Here is a 21,281-nt window from a genome sequence, read left to right as displayed (position 1 = left end):
GGACACGGATGGCTGCACAACCCAGTGGCAATCATAAGAAAACCACTGAGCATGTCTAAAATGGTTCCAAACGATCACATCACCTTATCATCCTAGTAGACCTGTGGGTTCTGAGCGATGCTTGGGGGTTGGGTGACCGCCCAGGGAGGTTTGCCCCTCTTGACATGAAGTGGTGGTGACAGAGAGACAGTTCACCTTCTGAGGGTGCCACCCAGGACCAAGAAAGGTCCAGAAAAGAATGAAACAGCATGTCTGGGATCTGGAGGGTGCAGGCGGGTGGCCTTTACGGCGAGACGGACTTAATGGGCACTGGGTGCTTTGCCCAAAGCCAGTGCTAACTGGGTTTAAAAGCACTTGGCCTCAATGAGATTAGACCACCCGGGAAGGGACAAGTCATGTCCCTGATGAGCATATTTACCAAATAAAAGAGAACAGAAAGAAGACAGGAGGTGAAAACGGGCTCCCCAGTCCCCACTCTGGGAGGGAGGTGGCACCATTAAGGACAGGCGGTGACAGACGGGGGGCTGCGGAGGCGGGGATTGGTCCACTCCTGGGGGACTATAAAAAGGGGTGTGCACCACCCGGGCCTAACTCGCCATCAGCCACCTCGCAGCTCCTCTCATCTGACCCCCAGAACCAGGTGAGTAGCTGGGGTACAGAGCCACCCCTGGGCGAGGGTCGGGGACAGGGAAGGCAGCCACTGTGAGGGTCAGGGTGGTTCCCCAGGGCACCCTCAGTGCAGATGGGAAGCCCAACACCCAGGAAAGCAGACCCTGGGGTCAGGAGCTATGGGCTGCTGAGGGTCTCCTCGGATGGGCTCACCTGGGGGTCCCCAAAACAGACTCACCCGAAAGCAAACATACAGCTCCCCCATTCTGGGACATTCTCTGCATGTCAGGGAAGAGACCCCGACCCCACTCAGGTGTGGGGTGCCCCTGCAGGTGGCTTGGTAGGAGACTGTATGCACACAGGATACACACATGGACTGACATAGACTTTCTCACACGTGCATGCATGTATTCACACACTTAGTCTATGTACCCAAATGTGCATGCATGAATGCACGTACACTCCAATACACATATGCTCTTAGGTGTAGACACACCAAATACATATCCAAACACACACTCGCATGTACATGCACACACATGTACACTCTCTACCCCATAGGCACACACACACTCTTCCGTCTATGCACATATGTCTGCAATCTAACATGTACACACGTACTGTCACTTACACACAGGCTCATGCCAGCCTGCCCCCTGCCCCGTGTGGGCATGCATCAGCAGTGCTCTGCCCTCTGTCCTCAGGCTGTACCCTCCCAAGCAGGGTTCCCAGGAGGCAGGCCTCACCCAAAGACCCAGGACAATGAAGGTGCTGCCAGCCTGGCTCCTGTGCCTGCTGCTGCTGTGTCTGACCCTGCAGGGGTCTGCAAGCCGAGCCCACCCACACTCCATGGAGGCGCGCAGTGAGTGCTGCCCACCACCCTGCAGACCCCCAACCCCTGGAAGCTCCACAGGGCCTCACCATGGAGTGAGGGGGGAGGCCATCTTGGCTAGCACTCCCAGTTCTGGGGGTCGCTGCATACCGGGTGGGCCCCACTGCCCTGGTCCCTGTCCATGCCTGGCCCAATGTCCGGGGGGACACTGCCCACACAACCTGGAGAGCAGCCAAGGAGACGGGAAGCTGCCCTGGAGTCTGTCTGAGTTCCTGTCTCCCTTTGTTTCCCACGGCCGGGCCTGCTGCTCGAGGACACCTGCCCACACCTGTCTGTCTTCCCCCACAGCCCCTGCCATCAACCCCGCCTGGTACACAGGCCGGGGCATCAGGCCCGTGGGCCGATTTGGCCGGAGGTGGACAGCACTGGAGGCTGGATCCCCGGCAACAGGCAGCCTGCTTCCCCCGGGCCGGAGGCTCCGGGTCCCCGAGGGAGAGGGGATGGTCCAGCTCTTCAATAAAGTAGCCGGGTGACCTCCTCCCCCTCCCCCACCTGCTTCCCCTCCAACCCCAATAAATGCTGCGGCCTGAAACGCTGCAGCCTGCATGGAGGTGCTTCGTGTGGATGCTGGTAAACACTGCTGCCCAGACAACCTCCACCTGGGCAGCTGTCCTGGGAGATTGGTGCCCTGGGGTCAGGGGCTCTCACCCTCCTCGTGCCCGACCCTTTCATACCGTGCCTCATGTGGGGGACCCCAACTATAAAATGATTTTCATGGCTACTTCATCACTGTCGTATTGCTACTGTTATGAATTGGGTGACCCCTGTGAAAGAGTCCTTCGAGCCCCAAACGGGTCACAAACCCCAGGTTGAAGACCTATCCAGGTCAGTGACCCTCAGCTTCATGCAGTGGGGTCCTGGGGGAAGTCCAAGGTTAACCTTGTGCGGATACAAAATACCAAGCTCACTGAGTCGAATGGACCCAACAGTGGCCCTGAAGGGCAGGGCAGGATGCCCCGTGGATCTCTGAGGCTGTAACTCGGTACCGGAGCAGACAGCCTCTTCTTTCTCCCCAGGAGCAGTGGGTGGGTTCCAACTGCTGACCTTTCTGTGAGCAGCCCAGCATATAGCCTGCTGAGCTGCCAGGGCTCCTAACTTGGGTTGGCAGACAGGTGCATCAGCCAGATCGTGGCCCTGAGCGTGTCTGAGTAGATTGGGCTCTGCAAGGTCTTCAGTGGCTGGATGTTCAGAACTCAATGGCCAGGCCTTTCTTCTGAGGCAAAACTGGGGAGGGGGCCTCGAACCCTCAGTATTTTCATGAGCCTGGCACATGTACCCATATGGGCCCCCAGGGCTTCTGAGTGGACTCAACTCCAAAGGAAACCTACACTGGGGGCCTCCCTGGCTGCTCGAGGACCCCACAGGAGTGGGGGGGCCCTGTTACTCCTAAAAGAAGCAACAGATCCATTTCCCAAGGAGGAGGTGGCTGAGTGGATGGAGCTCAAAGCCTGGCCATGGCGGTCCCCACAGCCCCTGCCACCGGGTGTCTGAGCGGCAGGCTTTGTCATCAGGGCCCAGTTCCAATGCTCATTGACTTCCTGGTGCCTCAGTTTCCACATTGAACCCCACACAGCTGCATTACCGGCCGAGCTGGGGGAGGGGATCCTGAGCATGAAGCTTCTCCCCCAGGCACCACTGGGACCGGGCACAGGCACGGAGACGGCCAGGGACGGTCCACCCAATGGTGTCCGCCATCTTGGGTCCAGGCCAACCACACTCTCAGGCCCCCACACCCAGCTGACCATCCTCCACAGGGGCCAGAGGGTGTCAGCCAGTGAGAGCAGATCTAGTGGCCAAGCCACCCACTCAGGCCAAGTCAGGGTGGGCCAAGCACAGGGGGGTAAGGAGGGGGGAATTGGGCAAGGGGTGCTTTTCACATAGGTCAGCTTCATCAGGGCAGAGCAAGCCCTGGTGGAGGATAACGCCCACCCTTAGACAGTCCGTCTACGGGCGCAGGGCCGGGCCAGGTAGGGGAGGGTGAAGGACCAAGGCTGAGTGGCAGCTGAGCAGGATGCTGCTTGGTGACATTCAGCTTGCAGGGGACCTGTCCTCCATCTTTGTGGCTGGGCATGGGGATGGAGTGTGACCGGCAGGCTCCAGCACCAGCCACAGGTCAGAGGCCACACAGAGGGTGGCCCCGGAGGAGAGGAGGCTCTGCCCTGGACGCTGTCCCCGGTGGCTGGCAGCCAGAATTGTACAGCCTGAGCACTGTACGCCAGGCCTCACTTGTCCATGTCACCCCTGTGCCTTCTCCCCTGTCTGTGACCCTGTGCCTGTGCCCTGCTGCCTGGGCCATGTCCCTAGGACAAAGGGTCTCCTGGGGCCAGGGCAGCGAATCTGCAACCCACACATGTCTGCATGTTTGGGAAAGTGGGAATTTGGCACATTCATCTTGCACCCGGGTCGGTCCGGCCCCTTCCCAGCTCCCCACATTCAGACCTTGACCCTACCTGGGGCCTCACGTGCGCCCCACCCCAACTTCTCCCGGTCCTGTGTGAGCAGATGGAGATATGGTCTGGTGCTCACCAGGACCTCCATTGCATCACTGGACGTGGCCCTTGAAGGACACCCCCAGCCCAGGCAGAGCCCCGCACCCCCTGTGGGGCAGCTGACCAGAGCCTGTGGCACATCCATACGCCACAGTCAGTGAGGATGGGTCGTGTGCTTTCATGTTCACCTTTTCACATACATGATCTAAGTTTCATATAAACAGACGTTCATCATAAACCATAGCATGGGATACCTGAGCTGGCAGGGATGGGGGACTTCAGGCAGTCAGATGGGGGACATCCTCTAAGCATCCCATCATCCCTCGACTCCTCAGAATGCCTGTGAGTGTGTGACCCAGGAGTAAATGTCCCCTCCCTGGGCCGGCTGAGCAGAGCACCAGTAGGGGGTTCACTTTAGCGGTGCCGGAGCGCCATCTCGTGGCCAGAGGCTTACACAGCCTCCCAGGGATCCCCCTCTGGGGGTGACGGGAAGGGGGGCCTGGTGGAGGTCCACAGAGAGGTCATGCAGACACCTGGTGGGGACAATACACGCATGAAATGCTCACCCTTCCTAGCCAACCAAACCCACAAGGGACAGAGCAAGGAGGTGTGTGTGTGGGGGGGGGGAGGTGGTCACCTGTGAACCATCCGAGGTAAAAAGCCCGTGTTGGTGAGCCTCGGAGAGACAGGCCCTGGCCTGAACTCTCACGCCCACCAGGGCTCCTGGAAGGACGGGACACACAGAGCGCCTGTCTAGCCACTTTCAAAAGAAACTTCTAGAATCTTCATCCATTCACCATCCTGCCCTGCCCTGGGTCGACCACAGGATGGGCAGGGGTCACACTGTCACTGCGCATCCTGTCCTGTCCTGGGCCCCGGGATGGCTGGGATCCATGCTGGCCTTCCCTCCTATCCCACACACCCCCCACCCCATCCCCCGAGTCCCTGAACGAGATCGGACCCTCGTAAGGGCGGCAGCATCTCATTCTGCCATTGGGGCAGGGCAGGGTGGGCATCTAATGATGCCCTCAGATCACCCTGCCCTAACTGTCCGCTCTGCAGGGACCACCTAGAGCTCTTTTTCAAGGGTGGTCTCTAACTGGTGGCATAGTGGGTGACAGGGTGGGCTGCTAACAGCAAGGTCAGCGGTTTGAAACCCACCAGCCAATTCTTGGGAGAACAATGAGGCTTTCTACTCCCATAGAGTTACAGTCTGGGTAACCCACAGGGGCCGGCCTTCCCCTCCATCCTAGGGGGTCGCCACGAGTCTGACTGGCCTCGGTAGCAGCTGGTTGTGTGCGCGGCTTGTTAGGGTTTTTGGTTTGTTAGGTTTTTATTCGTTTTTTGTGCATCATCTGAGAGTCTGGATGTAACCACGCTGGGAAAGCCTTCCACCTGTCCTGCCCAATGTGGAGAGCGAGTGAGCTCACAGAGGAGGGTTCACTGGACCCACCTCTTGGACAGCGACAGAGCCAGGGAGATTAGACCCAGTGAGCGGCTACTCACCAGAAGAGGTGGGAGCGTCCGAGGTCCAAGGCCACCCAGAGAGGCCTGGTGATCACTCCCAAAGCATCGGACACGCAAACCCCAGGGGACTGAACTTGCTGATAACTGGAAGTGGCTCCGCCCAGAGAGATGGCCCTCGGTCAATGCCAGCCAGGTGGACAGCCTCCTGACTGATTTCCCACAAGCCTGCTGGGACTGGGGCAGACCCACAACCACACACTCGGGGTCGCGCCTGGTGGACCCTGAAACCTGCCACACTCCACACTGGGCAGCAGAGCAAAGCTACCAGTTTAATGTTGGACCGGCGGGCCCCAGTGAAAAGTCCGGACATCTCCGCCTCCAACAAGAGCCACAAAGTGGTCCACCTTTGCCTTCCTCCTCCTCCTCCAGGGACATCTCTAAGGTCCAGAGGCCTTGCAGCCCGCCCCCCACCCCTGAAGCAGGGGGCCTGGTCCTGCCCAGCACAGGGGTCAGGCACCTGTCACTTCCCATAACAGAGTCCTTCCAGAGTCCTCTCAGGCCTAGAGGACAGCATCCTGGTGTCCAAGTGGCACGGGCAGGACTCTTACAGACAGCCCTGGGGGAGGGGCTAGACACGATGCCCGCACCACCTGGGAGGTGGTTTTGCAAAACCGCCTGAGTGTCTCCAGGCTCAGGACTCCCCCAGTGACCACCCACAGGGAGTCAGAATCAAGGACCGTGGTCAGCGGACTCCCTCTGCAGGCCAACAGAGACCTTTCTGCTGGGCAGGACCCCAAGGCCCAGAGGAACAGCAGCTTCTAGGGGGCACAGCATTTGGCCTGTCTGGAGGTGCCTTGGTTAAGATCCACTCCGGGGTCCCCACGGTGCCTCTGGCCTGCCTGCTCCTCTTCTCTCCGCAGTAACTCTTGGGCTGTGAAAGGACAGGGGAGGACGGGAGTGGTGAGGGGGAGGGCAGTCCCCATCTGGTACCACCCTGCCAAAACACACAAGTCCTGGGGGGGATCCACACACACACACACACACACACGGGCTCCAGGGCACTGCTGCTCATGTTTCCTGTCCCTTGAGATAACTACTGGGCCCCAGAAACCCTCAAAACATAGACACACTGCCACCAAGGCTGTTCCAGCTCATGGTGGCCTTAGGAGAGAGAGGAGAACAGCCCCTGTGGGCTTCTGAGACCCTCGCTCTTTGTGGCCACCACTTTCCATTCGGTCGATCGGACTGCGGTGGCCTGTGTGCTGCTGGGACGCTGTCACTGGTGTTTCGAATGCCAGCAGGGTCACCCAACATGGACAGGTTTCAGCAGAGCTTTGAAACTAAGGCCAGACCAGGAAGAAGGAATGGGCCTTTCCTTCTGAGGAATGCACCTTGGAAAACGTTCCGGACAGTGGCAGAGCCCGCCCAGCTGCTGGAAACCCCTTGAAGAGAAGCAGAACGCTCTGGGAAAGCACCAGGGATGAGCCGCTCAAGTGGGCACACGCTCAGAGCTGCCTCCTCAAAGCAGACCGGGGTGGGGGGGGCGGGGGGGAGCGCTGTGGGGGTAAAGTCTCCGGGCTCTCGGTTTGCTGACGGGACAGGACTCACCACGGGAAGCACAGCTTCAGGTGCCAATTAATAATTGGAACTTGGAAAAGTACAAAGTATGAATTTAGGAAATTGGAAGTTGTAGAAAAATTAAATGGAACGCATAACGATCGAAGGTCTAGGTGATCGGGGCCTGAAACGGACTAGAATCGGCCGTTTAGAATAAGCGGTCCACATGGCGGTCCACATGCGAAGGATGGACTCGAGGGGGTGCTGTGGCATTCATAATTCAACAGCGCACGTCAAGGTCTTTCTTGAAGTAAGAGGTAGCTGCCTGGGATAGGCTCACACCTCTCCAAATGCAAAGAACTCCACTCGGGGCAACCGCTGTTCACATGTATGCGCTGACCACCTAAGCCAGTGATGAGACATTGAAGAGTCCTGTCAACAGCTTCAGCCTGGACTCGACCAAGCATGCAAGCGAGATGCATTGATGGTTATTGATGATTGGAATGCAAATGTTGAAGCAAAGAGAAAGGAGCAGACATTGGAAAAGATGGACTTTGTGGCAGAAACTAAGCTGGAGCTCATAGGACCGATTTCTGCAAGATCAACGACTTCTGAGAAACAGATGCCATTTTTCAACAACACAAAGGGCAGCCGTGCACGTGGCCTCCTCCAGAGGGAATGCTCAAGAACCAAATGGACGACATCTGTGGGAAGAAGCGATGGAGAAGCTCAGTATCAGCAGCCGTGGCCGTTACATCATCTGGTGTCAATTTGAGAGGATCAAGAGTGAAGGGGTGGAGTTTAGCCTGTCAATCAGGTCGCAGCTTGATGGCCTCGCTTGGAGACACTAAGGAGATAAATAGTTTGCTTGAGGTGGGACACATGGCTCCCTCCCTGGGAGACATTGCTGCTGACAAGACACATGGAGCTACACTAGTGCCCTGAGCTGAAGGACCCATGTGGAGACCCCTGCCAGAGCTGAGATGCTTACACCACCACTGGATCCACAAGACTTCTCATCCACTGGCCTGTGATCGTCTTGCATTCGGCATCATTGCATGTGTTTTGTGAGTCTGAAGAGGACTTTATAGATTGGTATCAGACATATGGGCTAATATTGGACTTGATCTGGACCGGGCTGGGATGTTTTCTTAATGTCCATTACTCTTTATATAAAGCTCTTGCACACATGAGTCTCCCTGGATTTGTTTCTCTAGTCTACCCGGACTAACACAGCAGCTAAAACCAGGCCAGGGGCTGACTCTGGAACAGAACAATTGCTCATATGAGAGTTCAGGTTGAAGCTGAAAAAAAAACTTAAAACAAGTCCACAAGAGCCAAAATATGACCTTGAGTCTATTCCACCTGAATTTCAAGACTGTCTCAAGAACAGATTTGACTCATTGAACACTAATGACACAAGACCCGATGCACTCTGGGAAGACAGCACGAACATCACACATGGGGGGGGGGCGTCAAAGTGGATGTCGGGAGAGACTCTGAAGCTTGCCCTTAATCTCAGAGTAGCTCAAGAAGATGGGAGAAAGGATGAAGTCAAAGAACTGAATAGAACACTTCAAAGGGCAGCTGGAGAAGATAAAGCCTAAAACTCTAGTGAAATGTGCGAAGGCCTAGAGTTAGACACCCACGAGGGAGGAACAAGCCCAGCATATCTTGAACTGAGAGAACTAGAACCTCGAGTTGCAATCTTCAAAGATTCTACGGGCAGAATATTGAACCATGCAGGAAGCATCGAAAGAGAATGGAAAGAATACACAGAGTCCTCGAACCAAAAAAAACTGGTCGACATTCCACTATTTCAGAAGGTCGCACGTGGCCAAGAGCCAACGGAGCTGACGGCAGAAGCTGAAGCTGCACTGGGAGCACTAGCCCAGACAAGGCTCCAGGAGTGGAAGGGACACCGACGGAGAGGTTTCACCTGGCCGACGAAGCACTGGAACCACTCACTCGTCTGTGCCAGGAAATTTGGAAGACGGCTACTTGGCCGACTGACTTGAAGAGAGCCATATTTGTACCCATCCCAAAAAGGTGGCCTGACAGAATGCTCAGATTATGGAACAATGTCTTTGATATCACAGGCAAGTGAGTCAGAACCTCCTGAACAGGATCAGGCAGCCTCGCCTTTCTCCCAAGGAACAGCTGGTGGGTTTGAACCGCTGACCTGTGGTTAGCAGCCCTGAGCCACCAGGACTCCTTTGCTGGATCCCAGGACACCCTAAGACGCGGGGGAGAAGCCAGCCACCCCCCCCTCCTGGCTCACCCACAGCGCTGAAGGCCTCGGTCACCTGGTGGTTCTGCTTGGCGGAGGTTTCCGCAAACAGCAGCCCTTTGCTCTCAGCAAACGCCTTCCCGTCCTGAGGGAAGCAGCCGGGAACCCTGTGTGAGTCAGAGCGTTCTGGGCTGCCCCTGTAACATATGCCAGCGTGCCCCGGAGAGACTGTAGGTCATTATTGCATAGGCCCCATAGTGGGTGAGCCCAGCGAGACCCTGAAGGGACTCAAGGGAGGAGTGTGGATGGGGAGGGGAGGGGAGACCGTCTTACAGGAGCCCAGGTGAGGTCACCTGCCTGACTCCAGGAAAGGTGCTAAGTACGGTGGCAGCTGTCTCCTGACCCCGAGGCCTGGGCTATTCTTGGTGGAGGGGGCTCAGATGGGGGAAGGAGGGCAGCGTTGGGGCAGTGGAGCGCTCCCCTAGGAGAGGGCACATCGGTAGAGTCAAAGCACCAGACTGCAGGCTTCAGACCCAGACAGGACCCCTGGGGAGGCAGCTGTAGGAGAAGCTGTCCCTACAAGTCTGTCACTGTCCCTCAGTATCCCTAAGCTCAGTGCACAGTATCCCTCCAGCTCATCACACCCGTGTGTCCGCGTGCCTGCACGGGTGTGCACGTATGCATGTGTATTTGGAGGATTGCATAAGCACGTGAGGTACGTGTGTGCGTGTTTGCTTGTATGGGTGTGGGTTTGTATGTGTGAGTGCACATGTGTGGGGCAGGGTGTATATTAGTGCATGTGGGTATGTATGTGTGTGCACATGTATGGTACATGTATCTGTGCATGCACACGTGTGGTGTGTGCTTCTTCGTGCACAAGTGAGTAGTGTGTTCATGTATATGTGTGGGTGTATGCTGTGTGCAGATGTGTGCACACAAGTGTGGTGCATGTATGTCCTGTGTGTTCTTGGTCCCGGGGCTGGGGTGGGAGTGGGAGGCTGGGATGCTACTGCTTTTATGCTGGGACGGATGCTGCAGGTGCAGGCGCACCTCGGAGGTCACCTCCCGCTCCTCGGTGAGGTCCGTCTTGTTGCCCACCAGCATCACCACGACCTCGCCAGGCAGGAGCTCGCCCTCCAGGTCCCGGAGCCACTGCTGGGCCCTGAGGAATGACTCCTGTAGGACAGAGGGCAGGTCGGTGAAGCTTTGGGGTTCCCAAGTGTTGCCAGAATGGGGGTGCCTGTCGTAAACTCGTGAACTCCACTGCTGCGAGATCTGGTCACCAGGTGTTTCCGCAGCTTCACGAGGTCAGTGCAGCCGGTCCGCTCCTCACATCCTCCCCTCCTCCAGGACCCAGGGTGCCCTTGATGGACCCCAAACCAGGTCCTAACTGCAGGACCCCCGGGGGATAAAACAGGTTCCTGGCCCCCCCAAGAGCCCTTCTCCCACCCTGCCCACAGCCATCCCCCTGTGGAACTCCCCACCTCCCACCCTGTGTTCTCTGGCTTCCTGACTGTGTACATGCTCCCCTCCCTCCCCAGCCACCACCTGCAGCATGGCTGGCCCCAACTTCCCAAACCCCCTGCTGGCCTGGGCCCCGCTCCCAGGAGCACCCACAGAGCCCTGCTCCCTTCACCACACGGAGGTGGGGGTTGGGGGTGAGGGTAAAAACAGCACCCTGGCACCACACTCAGAGGTTAGAGGTCAACCCCATCCCTGGCACTACAGAAGAAAGTCCTGGTGCTCTGTCCCCATGAAGAAAGCCCAGAGACAAGAACCCGGGGACACTGCACCCAAGGGCACCACAGAGCACGATTCACCGCGAGAAGTCAGAGACTGTTTTGTTGGTCTTCAACGGTTCCGTTGAGTTCGGGTTGGGTTTGGGGACGATAATGATGGAAAGGCTGGAGGTTCTCGTCCATCCAGGAGTACCGTGGAAGAAAGGCCTGAGATCTGCTCCCAACAAAGCAGCCCCGCAAGGCTCCGCAGGCGCAGCTCCGCTCTCACACCCTCGGGCGCCGTGAGCAGTGGCCTGGGCATGCGCTGTGCGTACGGGCAGCGCATCTGTTCGCGTCCTCATATCCAACCCAGGGGGCACCACAAGGATAGCACGTGACTCAGGGGGCTGTGGAGGGTCCGAACCGCGAACTCCACGGGCGCGGAGGAAAGCGGTGGGCACTCACCATGTTGGCCACGTCATACACCAGCAGGGCGGCGTTGGCACCCCGGAAGTAGAGGCGGCAGACGCTGTGGTACTTCTCCTGGCCGGCTGTGTCCCAGATCTCAAACTTGAGGTGGGCGGCCCCCACCTGCACCACCTTGGTGAAGAAGGCACCTGAAGGGAGGGGGCCACAAAGTCAAACTCACTGCCGGCACACCCGCGCTGACTCAAAGTGACCCTCCTGCTGTGGGTTTCAGAACTGGAACTGGGGGCGTAGAAAGCCCGATCTTTCTCGCAAGGAGCTGTTGGTGGTTTCGAACTGCCAACCATGAGGATCACAGCCCAGCTCGCAACCAATACGCCCCAGGCTCCTGGAGTGAGGGAGCAGAGAGCTTGGTTTAATTAAAGCCCAGCAAGTGCACCCAGCTGGGTTCTCGACCCTGAGAGCAGAGGGGAGCCCTACACTGCTCCCCTCAAGGTCGCAGGTTCCAGTCCCCCAGCCGCTCTTTAAAGATGGCAGCTCTGGAGACTCTGCCAACGGCTCTGCTCTGTCCTCTAGGGTCATACATGCTACTCACCGGCCAGGAGTCAGAGCCGGGATCCAACAAGCCCCAGATTGGGCAGGAGACCCATGTACACTTGCTGGGTCTGATCTCTGAGTGGGCCTTTAAACCGGACACTGTCATCCAGCCCATGCCATCCAGCCACAGCGACCTTGTACCACAGAGGGCCCCTACGCCTGTGGGTTCGCGCAGGGCTCCTTAGCGTGGCCTTTGGTCACCCCAGTTAGGAAGGGATGACCCAAGGTTTGCCGCCACCGCCTGTCTGTGCGTGTGCTGTGGCAGTTCCTGTGTCGCTGGCATGCTGGCGGCTAAGCCACCCCTCTTTCAAATGCCAGCAGGCTCAGCCCCAAGGGAGCAGGTGCCCGCTTCCAGCCTCTAACGGACTATTCTGGCCATCAGGGAATGGAAACCTGGTGGAACACACTGCCTGGGGTGGAGTTGGAAGATGGGAGCCCTGGGTGGAGGCCTCAGGACCCCCAGTGGTCTCCACGGTGGTCAGCAGCGGGGGTAGGGGGCGCAGGACTGGGCAGGGTTTCGTTCAGCCTGGGGTTGGAGCCCCCTCAGGGGCAGGCAGTGAGCAGCGGCATGCAGAGCATGGACTCGCTCCACCTTCGAATGTGCCCCTGCATCAGGCACCCCTTTGTAAAAAGCACTGAGCTGACAGGGAACTTGGGGAGGGGGATGTATTTCAGGGCCACCATGACTTCACAGGGCTTTTAATTTAGGAGGCACAAGAGGCACCAGGCACCGCAGGCGAGGCTGAGCAGGGGCGCCATCTGCCCCTGCCCTGCGACACCCAGTGGGCCTGGACCCCTGCTGCTTCCCCAGCACACCTGCATGTCTCCCCAAGGGGGCCATCCGCACAGAAAACATCACCAAGGGGTTTGCAGCACCCAGAAAAAAGCTGAGGTTTCCCTGGGGGTCACCTAGGGCTGAATCCCCACCCTGTACATCTAACCCCTACCCCCACCCCTACCCTTATCCCTGAGATGGGCCCAGGTCACCTGGGGATGAGCCCACTCTGTGCCCTCACCCAGTACCCTGCAGGCCCTCTGAGTCCTGTGTCGGGGTGTGCTGGGCACAGCTGGGGGTTCTGGGTGTGAGGCTGCGCCCAGGAACACCCAGGAGGGTCCCTGCCCACTCCCGCACATGGGCCCACAGCTCTGGCTCCTCTATGAAAGCACACAGCTGCCCCGACTCCGTGGCCCTGCATGCGTCAGAGCAACAGTGCCCCCAGGCCCTCACGGCTGGTCTTCAGGGAGGGGCTCACCGGGTCTTTCTTCAGGACACCTGAGTGGGAGCGAACCTCCGACTTCCACTGCCCGCATCACCAGAACCGTTCACTTAAAGGCTGACAGAGGGCACTCTCACGTCCATCTGTCCATCTGTCACAGCCCATGGTGGGTACCTCTATCTGTCCCTCTGTCCACACTCACACACCAGGGTGAGCAGGCTGTCTGTCTGTCTGTGTGTCCATCACACCTCACTGTGGACTGTCCATCTGGCTATCTTCCTGTCACCTAAACCTCATGGTGTCCATCTGCCCATCACTTACACCCGACAGTGGGCAGGCTGCTACTGAAGTCATCCTTGACGAAGCGAAGGGCCAGGCTGGACTTGCCGACAGACTCGCTGCCCAGGAGAACCAGCTTGAAGGCGTGGGCTGGGTCCGGGTCCGACATGAGCTGTGGAGAGACAGGAGCTTAGAGTGGGGAGCTTACCTGGGGCCAACAACTTCAGAGAGCGCAGGCCCTGGCCGCTGGCTGCACTGGGGCTCCTGCTTGGGGAGGCCGAGGGCCCGTGTGGGGGGCAGAGTGGCCCCATAGCCCACCCACGGAGGGGCTCAGAGGAGCCACCATGAGGATGATGAAGGACATGAGATGGCCGAGTCCGAGGCGACGAGCCACTTTAACGAGAGCCCTGGGCTTTGTCCTCACCGCTCACCGTGTTCCCTGGAGCACCTGAACCGGGCAGAGGGAACTTCCAGAGCTGGGAGTGGCCGCCCCCTTTTTACAAAACCTCTGCTGAAAATGAGAACAACTTCTTGGGTCTAGAGTCAGGCTGAGAGGAACTGGGGGAGCCGGGAGGCAGGGAAGACCTGGATACGCAGGGTTGGTGATAAGGCTCAGCCCAGCCCTGCCCTGCTTATCCATCAGGGAGTTCCGCATTCCACAGGCAGGGAGCCCAGTTCAGGGAGCAAGAGGGGCCCCTGGCCTCTCCAGCACCCCAGGGCAGCGCAAGGCCAACACCAATTACATCCACAGCTCACTGACCCTCAGGCAGCACTGGACAGAAAATTTGAAGGTCAGAGGAGGCCACACACCTGGGCGGTAAGAGAACCTTCAGGGAACAGGCGTCCCCACCCCACCAAGGGCCCTTGCGGGTGGGACACCAGGATTGATAAGGACAGTGATCATCTGTCCGTCCCAGGGGCCTGCTCAGCTGGAACCACCCGACACTCTCCTGTGACCGCCTCCCATGACAGAGAGTGTGCCCCCACCCCCACCCCACGAGTCTGGAGCAACTGCATGGCAGTGAGTTTGGGTTTGTTTAATAAACTACCTTTAAGAATAGCGTTTCAGGATTTGCCTGGCCACCCCAAACCAAAACTCACTGCCATCGAGTCAATTCCGAGTCATGGGGACCCCACAGGACAGAGTGGAACACCCCTGTGGGTTTCAGAGACTGTAACTTTCCGTTTGTTAATAAATCAATTTCTTGAAGGCTCTTACAGCACATTTGTACATATGTTGCCATCATCATTTCCAAAACGTCTTTCTACTTGAGCCCTCGGTATCAGCTCTTTTTCCCTCCCTGCCCTACTCTCCCACCCCCATGAACCCTTGACAATTTATAAATTATTATTATGTTCGTATTTTACACTACCCACTTTCTCCCTTCACCCACGCTTCTGTTGTACGTCCCCCTGGGGCAGGGTGGTGTTTATCCTTAGATCGCTGTGATTGGCTCCCGTTTCTCTCCCTTCTTTCTCCATCTTCCCCTCACCCTCATGGTATCGCTACTCTCATTATTGGTCCTGCAGGGTTTATCTGTCCTGGATTCAGCTCTTATCTGTACCGGTGTACATGCTCTGGTCTAGCTGGATTTGCAAGGCAGAACTGGGGAGAGAAAGCATTAAAGAACTAGAGGAATGTTGTGTGTTTCCGTCAGTGTTATAAAGCACCTGGCTGACTCGTCCCTTCCTTGTGACCCTTCTGTAAGGAGATGTCCAATTGTCTACAGATGGGCTTTGGGTCTCCATTCCAACCCCCCTCATTTGCATCAAAATGATTGTTTGTTTGGAGTCTTCATATGCCTGATACCCGATCCCATTGATACCTTGTGATCACTCAGGCTGGTGTGCTTCTTCCCTGTGGGCTTTGTTGCTTCTCAGCTAGATGACCACTTGTTTAACTTCAAGCCCTTAAGACCCCAGGTGCTTTGTCTTTTAATAGCCAGGTCCATCAGCTTTCTTCACCATATATTAGCTTATGTACCCGCTTTGTCTTCAGCGATCAGGTCGGGAAGGTGAGCATCACAGCAAACGCCAGGTTATGAGAACAAAGTGTTCTTGCATTGAGGGAGGACTTGAGTAGAGGCCCAACATCTGTCGGCTACCTTAATACTTAACCTATAAATATAGGTACATAGATCTATATTCCTAATATACTAATATGGGGGTAGAATGCCTTCTCGTTCTCCCAAGGAGCAGCTGGTGGTTTCAAACAGACAACCTTGCAGTTCACAGCCCTGCGCATAACCCACTGTACCTCCAGGGCGGCTCCGCCAGGCTGCGGCAGAGAAGGCTGTCTCCCCTGCCGTCAGCACTTACAAGCACCTGCTGAGGAGAAAAGATGCCTCTTCTGGGTGAAGTCACTGCCGACTGAGCCACTGGAGGGTCAAGTCCACGCAGAAGGGCCTTGCAAGGAATGCCCGGCAGTCGAAGTCCCAAACGTCCACCTTTCAAATCCTGGGCGGCAGTTTCACACTGACCTACATGGGGCCAGCGGGAGTCAGAACCAGCCTGGTGGCTTATTATTGCTGTGATTACGACAACTCATTTATTTTTATTTGTTCCCACCTTCCTCCTGGTAAAACCTGTCTCAGGTCAAGAAAATCTCTAGCCCCAAACACTGTCTGAATGAATCTAATGAAGCAGAGGGTGGATGAGTGTATTCCTGCTATGTTGCCCGATGCCTCCTGAATTCTGAAATAATAATTTGCCATAAAAACAGACCCACAATTGTCAAAATGGGAGGGAGAGACCCCTGATGCCATCCTGCATGTCCCCCTGCTCTTCCAGTCTTTCCCTGTGAACCCTAAAAACAAGCAATGCAACACTCAGGTTTTACAAGAAAACCATTGTAGCTAGTCTTCTTTAAGAAAGAAATATTGTAACGTACTATGAGAGACGGTTTTCCATGTCGCTATTTATACTTCAAAAGCATCATGTGTCGCGGCCTCAGAACATTCCGGTGACGGCCCCACGGGCTCAATCACGTCCCCGTTACTGAGTCTCTCCTTGGTTTTTGCTTTCGCTCCTTCCCGGGGAAGGCTGCTCTCAACTGCAGCTTTCTGTGGGATGACGCACGCCCAGACCGTGATGAGGTTGGTGCCCTTTGTTTAGAGAAATGTTTCCACAGGAGCCTCTGAGCCACCTCGCCCACCTCGGGATTTCACCAGGATGCTCTTGTGCAGAGCCTGCTCACCACCCTCCCCACCTGGGGGCAGCTTGCACGGCCACTAAGGATCTATTCAAAGATGCCGTCTGTCATTGCAGGGGAAAGGTGAGGCTTTTACTCCTGTACAGAGTTACAGTCTCAGAAGCCCATGGGGCAGTTCTACCCTGTCTGAGAGGATCGTGGTGAGTGCTCTGAGGGAGGCTAGGAGAAAAATGAAGGAGCCCTGGTGGGGTTGCAGGCTATGTGTTGGGCTGCTAAGTGAAAGGTCAGCAGTTCGAAACCACCAACCACTCCACAGGAGAAAGATGAGGCTGTCTTCTCCTATAAAGAGCGACAATCTTGGAAACCCACAGGGGCAGTTCTACCCTGTTCATAGGGTTGCTATGAGTCTGCATGGACTTGATGACACGGTGAGTTTGGGGCACATTATTGAACAACTCAGAAAGCATGAAACGAAGATAGAAGAAAGACCAGTCACCAGACCTAAAAGAATGCTTCCACATTGCATTATTTCAGGAGGTCGGGAAGGATTGTGAGCCCTGGTACTGAAGGAAGAAGTCCAAGTTGCACTGAAGGTGTTGGCCAAAGACAAAGGGTTTGGGTGGAATAGTGGGTCGTGTGTTGGGCTGCAAACCTCAAAGTCAGCAGTTCAAAGCCACCAGCCACTCCACAGGAGAAAGATGAGGCTTCCTTCTCCTATAGAGTTACAGTCTCGGGGACCCTCAGGGGCAGTTCTACCCTGTCCAATAGGGTGGCTTGGGTCAGAAATGACACAGTGGCAGTGAGTTTGGTGTAACTGGCTGGAAGAGAGCCTGTGTAAGCCCATCCCAAAAAAGGCAATCCAACAGAATACAGAGACTGTCCAACAATATTACTCATCCACCTTGCAAGCAAAGTTCTGCTGAGGACAACACAAAACTGGGTGCAGCTGTACCTGCCCATTAAAGATGGCTCCAGAAGAGGGCCAAAAACAGCAGTTCTCACCCCTGTGGGGGTCGAACGACTCTTTCACAGGGTCGCCCGATTCATCACAGTAGCAAAATGACAGTGATGAAGTAGCAATGAAAATAATTTTATGGATGGAGGTCACCACCACCTGAGGAACTGTCTTAAGGGGACACGGCATAAGGAAGGTTGAGAACCGCTGTCCTAGAATGAAGAATATTGCGTCTGATGCCAGATGGATCTTGGCTAAAAGCAGAGAACACCAAAAATGTCTGGCTTAGTTTCAAGATTTCTCAAAGGCAATTGGCTGTGCCAATGACAGCAAATTATGAGCGACATTGCTAAGAAGGGCAATTTTAAGATGCTTAATTGTGTTCCTGTGGGGCCTGTACATAGACCAAGAGACAGCCATTCAACAAGAACAAGAGAATACCGTGTGTTTTCAAAGCAGGAAAGACGTGCAGCAGGGCTGTATCCTTTCCCCAGGCGCATACCATCCGTGCGCTGCGCAAAGGGCTGTCTGAGGCAGCGCGAGGCGTCAGGCTCGGAGGAGGCTCACTGACAGCCGGCAGTGCGCAGTGGGCGCAGCCTTCATCGCTGAAGCACGTGCTGCTGAAGAGCAAAGACTACAGCCTTCAGTACGGATGACACCTCAACGTAGAGAAAAAAAAAATCACAACTGGACCCGTCAATGACATGGCGAGCAACAGAGACGCCGTGGCCGTGGCCGTGGCCCAGGATGCCATCTTACTTGGATCCACAACCGTGGCTCGTGGAAGCAGCAGTCAGACAACCAAACAGCTATGACCGAGGGCAAAGCTGCCACACGAAAGTCCTTTAAAGGGATAAAGAGCAGATAAATAACGGCGCAGACTAAGTGGCCAGGTGAAAGGTGGACTGTGAATCCGGCGGACCGGACCGGAGAAGAAAGAGCCCATTGAATGATGGCGTTGGCCAGGATATCGACAGTACCGTGGACACACATAGACATGTAAACATACATCCACATACCACAGAGATAAGACACGTGCATACAACATGCATCTACACATAGATACAGAGACATACCACACAGAAACACCCGTGAACATGTGTGTATGCATACAGACACATATGAATGCATACAAAGACATACATAGCAATGCACTCCATCCCTTACAGGCCCACTGACACACACAGATGCACATGTACATACACACATTGACATATACATACACAACACACACAGAAACACGTCACACTCACATGCATGGACATACATTGACATCTACATACACACAACACATACAAAGAGACACACGTCACACACATACATGTACACACATATTGACATATATAGACACACAACACAAACACATCACACACTCACGCATTGACATATACATACATGCAGCACAGACACATGTCACACACACTCACACATACATGTACACACATATACTCTGAACCCCCTCCTCAAAGTTCTCAGAAGTCGAACCAGACTCACGACTCTCCAGTAATCACTTCAGGCAGCCCCGGGCCTGCAGGTGGCTCCCAGGCCCGTCCCTGCTCAGGCGAGGGGCAGGCTGGTCCCAGCTGGCACGGTGGACAGGGCTGAGTCCCAGTCAGGAGAGAGCTTTCCTCTGCCCGGAAACAACCCAGAGTGAGGGCGGAGCGCCTGCCCGGGCAGCGAGGTGAACAAGGACAGGCCTCTGCCCTTTGTCCCCACTGGAGGCAAGGTCCAGCCAAGGTCATGTGGCCACAGGGGGTGGGGCAGAGCCTGGAAAGAGGCTGGGCCAGAAAACAGATAAATGAGGCACCAGCCTGCTCTGTCCCCAACCCCGAAGGTTGAGCGTTGGGCCCCGGGGTGGGGGGGGGGAGCTCCCTTCCAGACCCCCACTGTCCTCAGAGCCCTCCTCCAACAGCCCCTGCCAATCCCACTGACCCACCCCTGGGCCTGGAGATGACCCAGGTGGTACCAGTCCCGGTGGGACCCCCACCTAGAAGGGAAGGAGGAGGGGCATATATTTCTCTCACTTGCTCACCACACTGCAGCTGGGGGAGGGAGTCAGCAGCAAGGCTCCTCTGGCCTGCATGGCCCCCCTGGTGCAGGCGGACAGCCTCTTGGAGATAAGATTTCTGAGTCTCTGGGCAAGCCACTGGCCAGCAGTCGACAGGTTATGGGCTCAGAAGCCAGCCCAGCCTGGCAGAAGCTGTTTGGAGCAAGTTTCTCTCAGCCAGCGGAGAGCCCGTGGCCATGCAGGGTTAGGTGTGCATCCCCCACACTACGCTCCACAGAGCTTGCAGTGGCTGAGTTTTGAGAAGTGGCTCACCAGGCCTTTCTTCCGAGTCACCTCTGCATGGACTCGACCCTCCAACCTCCACTCTTTGGCCAGTTCTGGTCTCACCGCACAGGCACAGCCCCTGGTTGTCACTGTCTGTGGCTTTTGAGTCCCTTCCTTCCAACTCACAGCAGCCCAGCCCATGCCTGCTGCATCCAGTTTTCCTGGTTGTGACACAGGTCACCAGGCCTTTCCTCTGCAGAGCACTGAGCAAGTTCAAGCGACAGCTATTAGGTAAGCAGGTCAGTGTCTACCATTTTGAGCCATGCAGGCTCCTCTTAGGGAGGGATGTGGGCACTTGGGCCCAAGGGCCAACTCCCACAGCATCACACTCATGCCCTCAAGCCAGCTCACCTGTGTACAGGTGCCCCCACATTCACAAGCACAGGCGGAGCTTTCAACAGAGCCCCGGGGCTGGCTGCTCCCTGGGTCCACAGTCAGCACCTGTGGAAGCAGCAGACAACAAATCAAGCCACGTGTTACACTGGGATGTCAACCTGAGCAAAGGGGTGGAGTTTAACCTGTCAATCAGGTCACAAGGTAACACCCACCAGGAAGATGCTGGGAACTTCCTCTTTTTCTCCTGGGAAGAGGACCACGCTCTCTGCTTCACATTCCTGTTGACAAGCCGCACGGAGCCATGTCAATGGCAGCTGGAGGAGCCAAGTGGAGATCCACGCCAGCCATGAGATGGCTCCACCACCACTGGACTCAGACTTCCCATCCACCGGCCTGTGATCTTCCTGCGCTCAGCGTCGTTGCATGTGTTGCATGAGTCTGATGAGGAATTTACAGACTGGGACTGGACATATGGGCTAATATCAGACTTATGGACTTGATCTGGACTGGACTGGAATGTTTTCCTAATGTACAATTACTCTTTGATGTAAAACTCTCTCTCTCACACGTGACTGTCCTTGGATTTGTTTCTCTAGTCAACGGCACCAACACAAGAGCAGAGACGTCACTGCGAGGACACAGGTGCATGGGACGCTAGTTCTATTCAGTGTCCACAGCTGCATGTGAACGGGGACAATGAACAAGCCAGGCAGGAGATGACGGGACACCTTTGAAAGCGGGTGTTGGCAGAGAGCGGGTGGCTGCAAAGGAAGTACAGCCGGAATGCACCTTGGTGGAGGCGAGGATGGGGGCACTTTTCTCGCACTCTGGGGAGAGACTGGCCCCTGCAGGACACCCTGCTTGGGAAAGTGAAAGCTTCGGCCACCAAACAGGCCCTGGACGAGATGAATGGACGCAGTGGCCCCAAGCATCCGTTCAAACCCGGCGATGATTTTTCTGTGGTGATACATCGGGCCACTGGGAGTCAGAGCCATACAGATTCCATCCACAGCTAGAGACCCTAGG

The 21,281-nt window shown here is 56.1% G+C and overlaps 2 protein-coding genes across 2 annotated transcripts; one reads left to right on the top strand and one right to left on the bottom strand.

Annotated features, from left to right (window-relative positions):
• The first annotated feature begins 1,371 nt into the window (after positions 1-1,371).
• Positions 1,372-1,974, top strand: PRLH (prolactin releasing hormone). Its single transcript, XM_075530129.1, has 2 exons — positions 1,372-1,471; positions 1,790-1,974. The coding sequence occupies exons 1-2, from the start codon at positions 1,372-1,374 to the stop codon at positions 1,972-1,974; spliced, it is 285 nt and encodes a 94-aa protein (XP_075386244.1).
• A 3,865-nt stretch (positions 1,975-5,839) lies between these two features.
• Positions 5,840-19,290, bottom strand: RAB17 (RAB17, member RAS oncogene family). Its single transcript, XM_075529614.1, has 6 exons — positions 19,082-19,290; positions 13,524-13,653; positions 11,428-11,579; positions 10,295-10,420; positions 9,296-9,389; positions 5,840-6,388 (listed from the first exon to the last, which is right to left on the bottom strand). The coding sequence occupies exons 2-6, from the start codon at positions 13,648-13,650 to the stop codon at positions 6,276-6,278; spliced, it is 612 nt and encodes a 203-aa protein (XP_075385729.1). The 5' UTR covers positions 13,651-13,653; positions 19,082-19,290; the 3' UTR covers positions 5,840-6,275.
• Between the last annotated feature and the right edge of the window lie 1,991 nt (positions 19,291-21,281).

This window comes from Tenrec ecaudatus, chromosome 13 (assembly GCF_050624435.1).
Source record: "Tenrec ecaudatus isolate mTenEca1 chromosome 13, mTenEca1.hap1, whole genome shotgun sequence".
In the NCBI taxonomy this organism is placed as follows: domain Eukaryota; kingdom Metazoa; phylum Chordata; class Mammalia; order Afrosoricida; family Tenrecidae; genus Tenrec; species Tenrec ecaudatus.
Note: the sequence above shows the minus strand (reverse complement) of the source record. Positions and strands in the feature narration are given on the sequence as shown.

What these genes read in the sequence shown, in the direction of transcription:
- PRLH (XM_075530129.1), top strand. Translation starts at nt 1,372, where the DNA reads ATGAAGGTGCTGCCAGCCTGGCTCCTGTGCCTGCTGCTGCTGTGTCTG. An exon ending in ACACTCCATGGAGGCGCGCA is followed by an intron (nt 1,472 to 1,789) that starts GTGAGTGCTGCC and finishes CTTCCCCCACAG; the next exon opens with CCCCTGCCATCAACCCCGCC.
- RAB17 (XM_075529614.1), bottom strand. Translation starts at nt 13,650, where the DNA reads ATGTCGGACCCGGACCCAGCCCACGCCTTCAAGCTGGTTCTCCTGGGC. An exon ending in CAGCCTGCCCACTGTCGGGT is followed by an intron (nt 11,580 to 13,523) that starts GTAAGTGATGGG and finishes CCCTCCCTTCAG; the next exon opens with GTGCCTTCTTCACCAAGGTG. An exon ending in CGAGGCCTTCAGCGCTGTGG is followed by an intron (nt 6,389 to 9,295) that starts GTGAGCCAGGAG and finishes GTCCTTTCACAG; the next exon opens with CCCAAGAGTTACTGCGGAGA.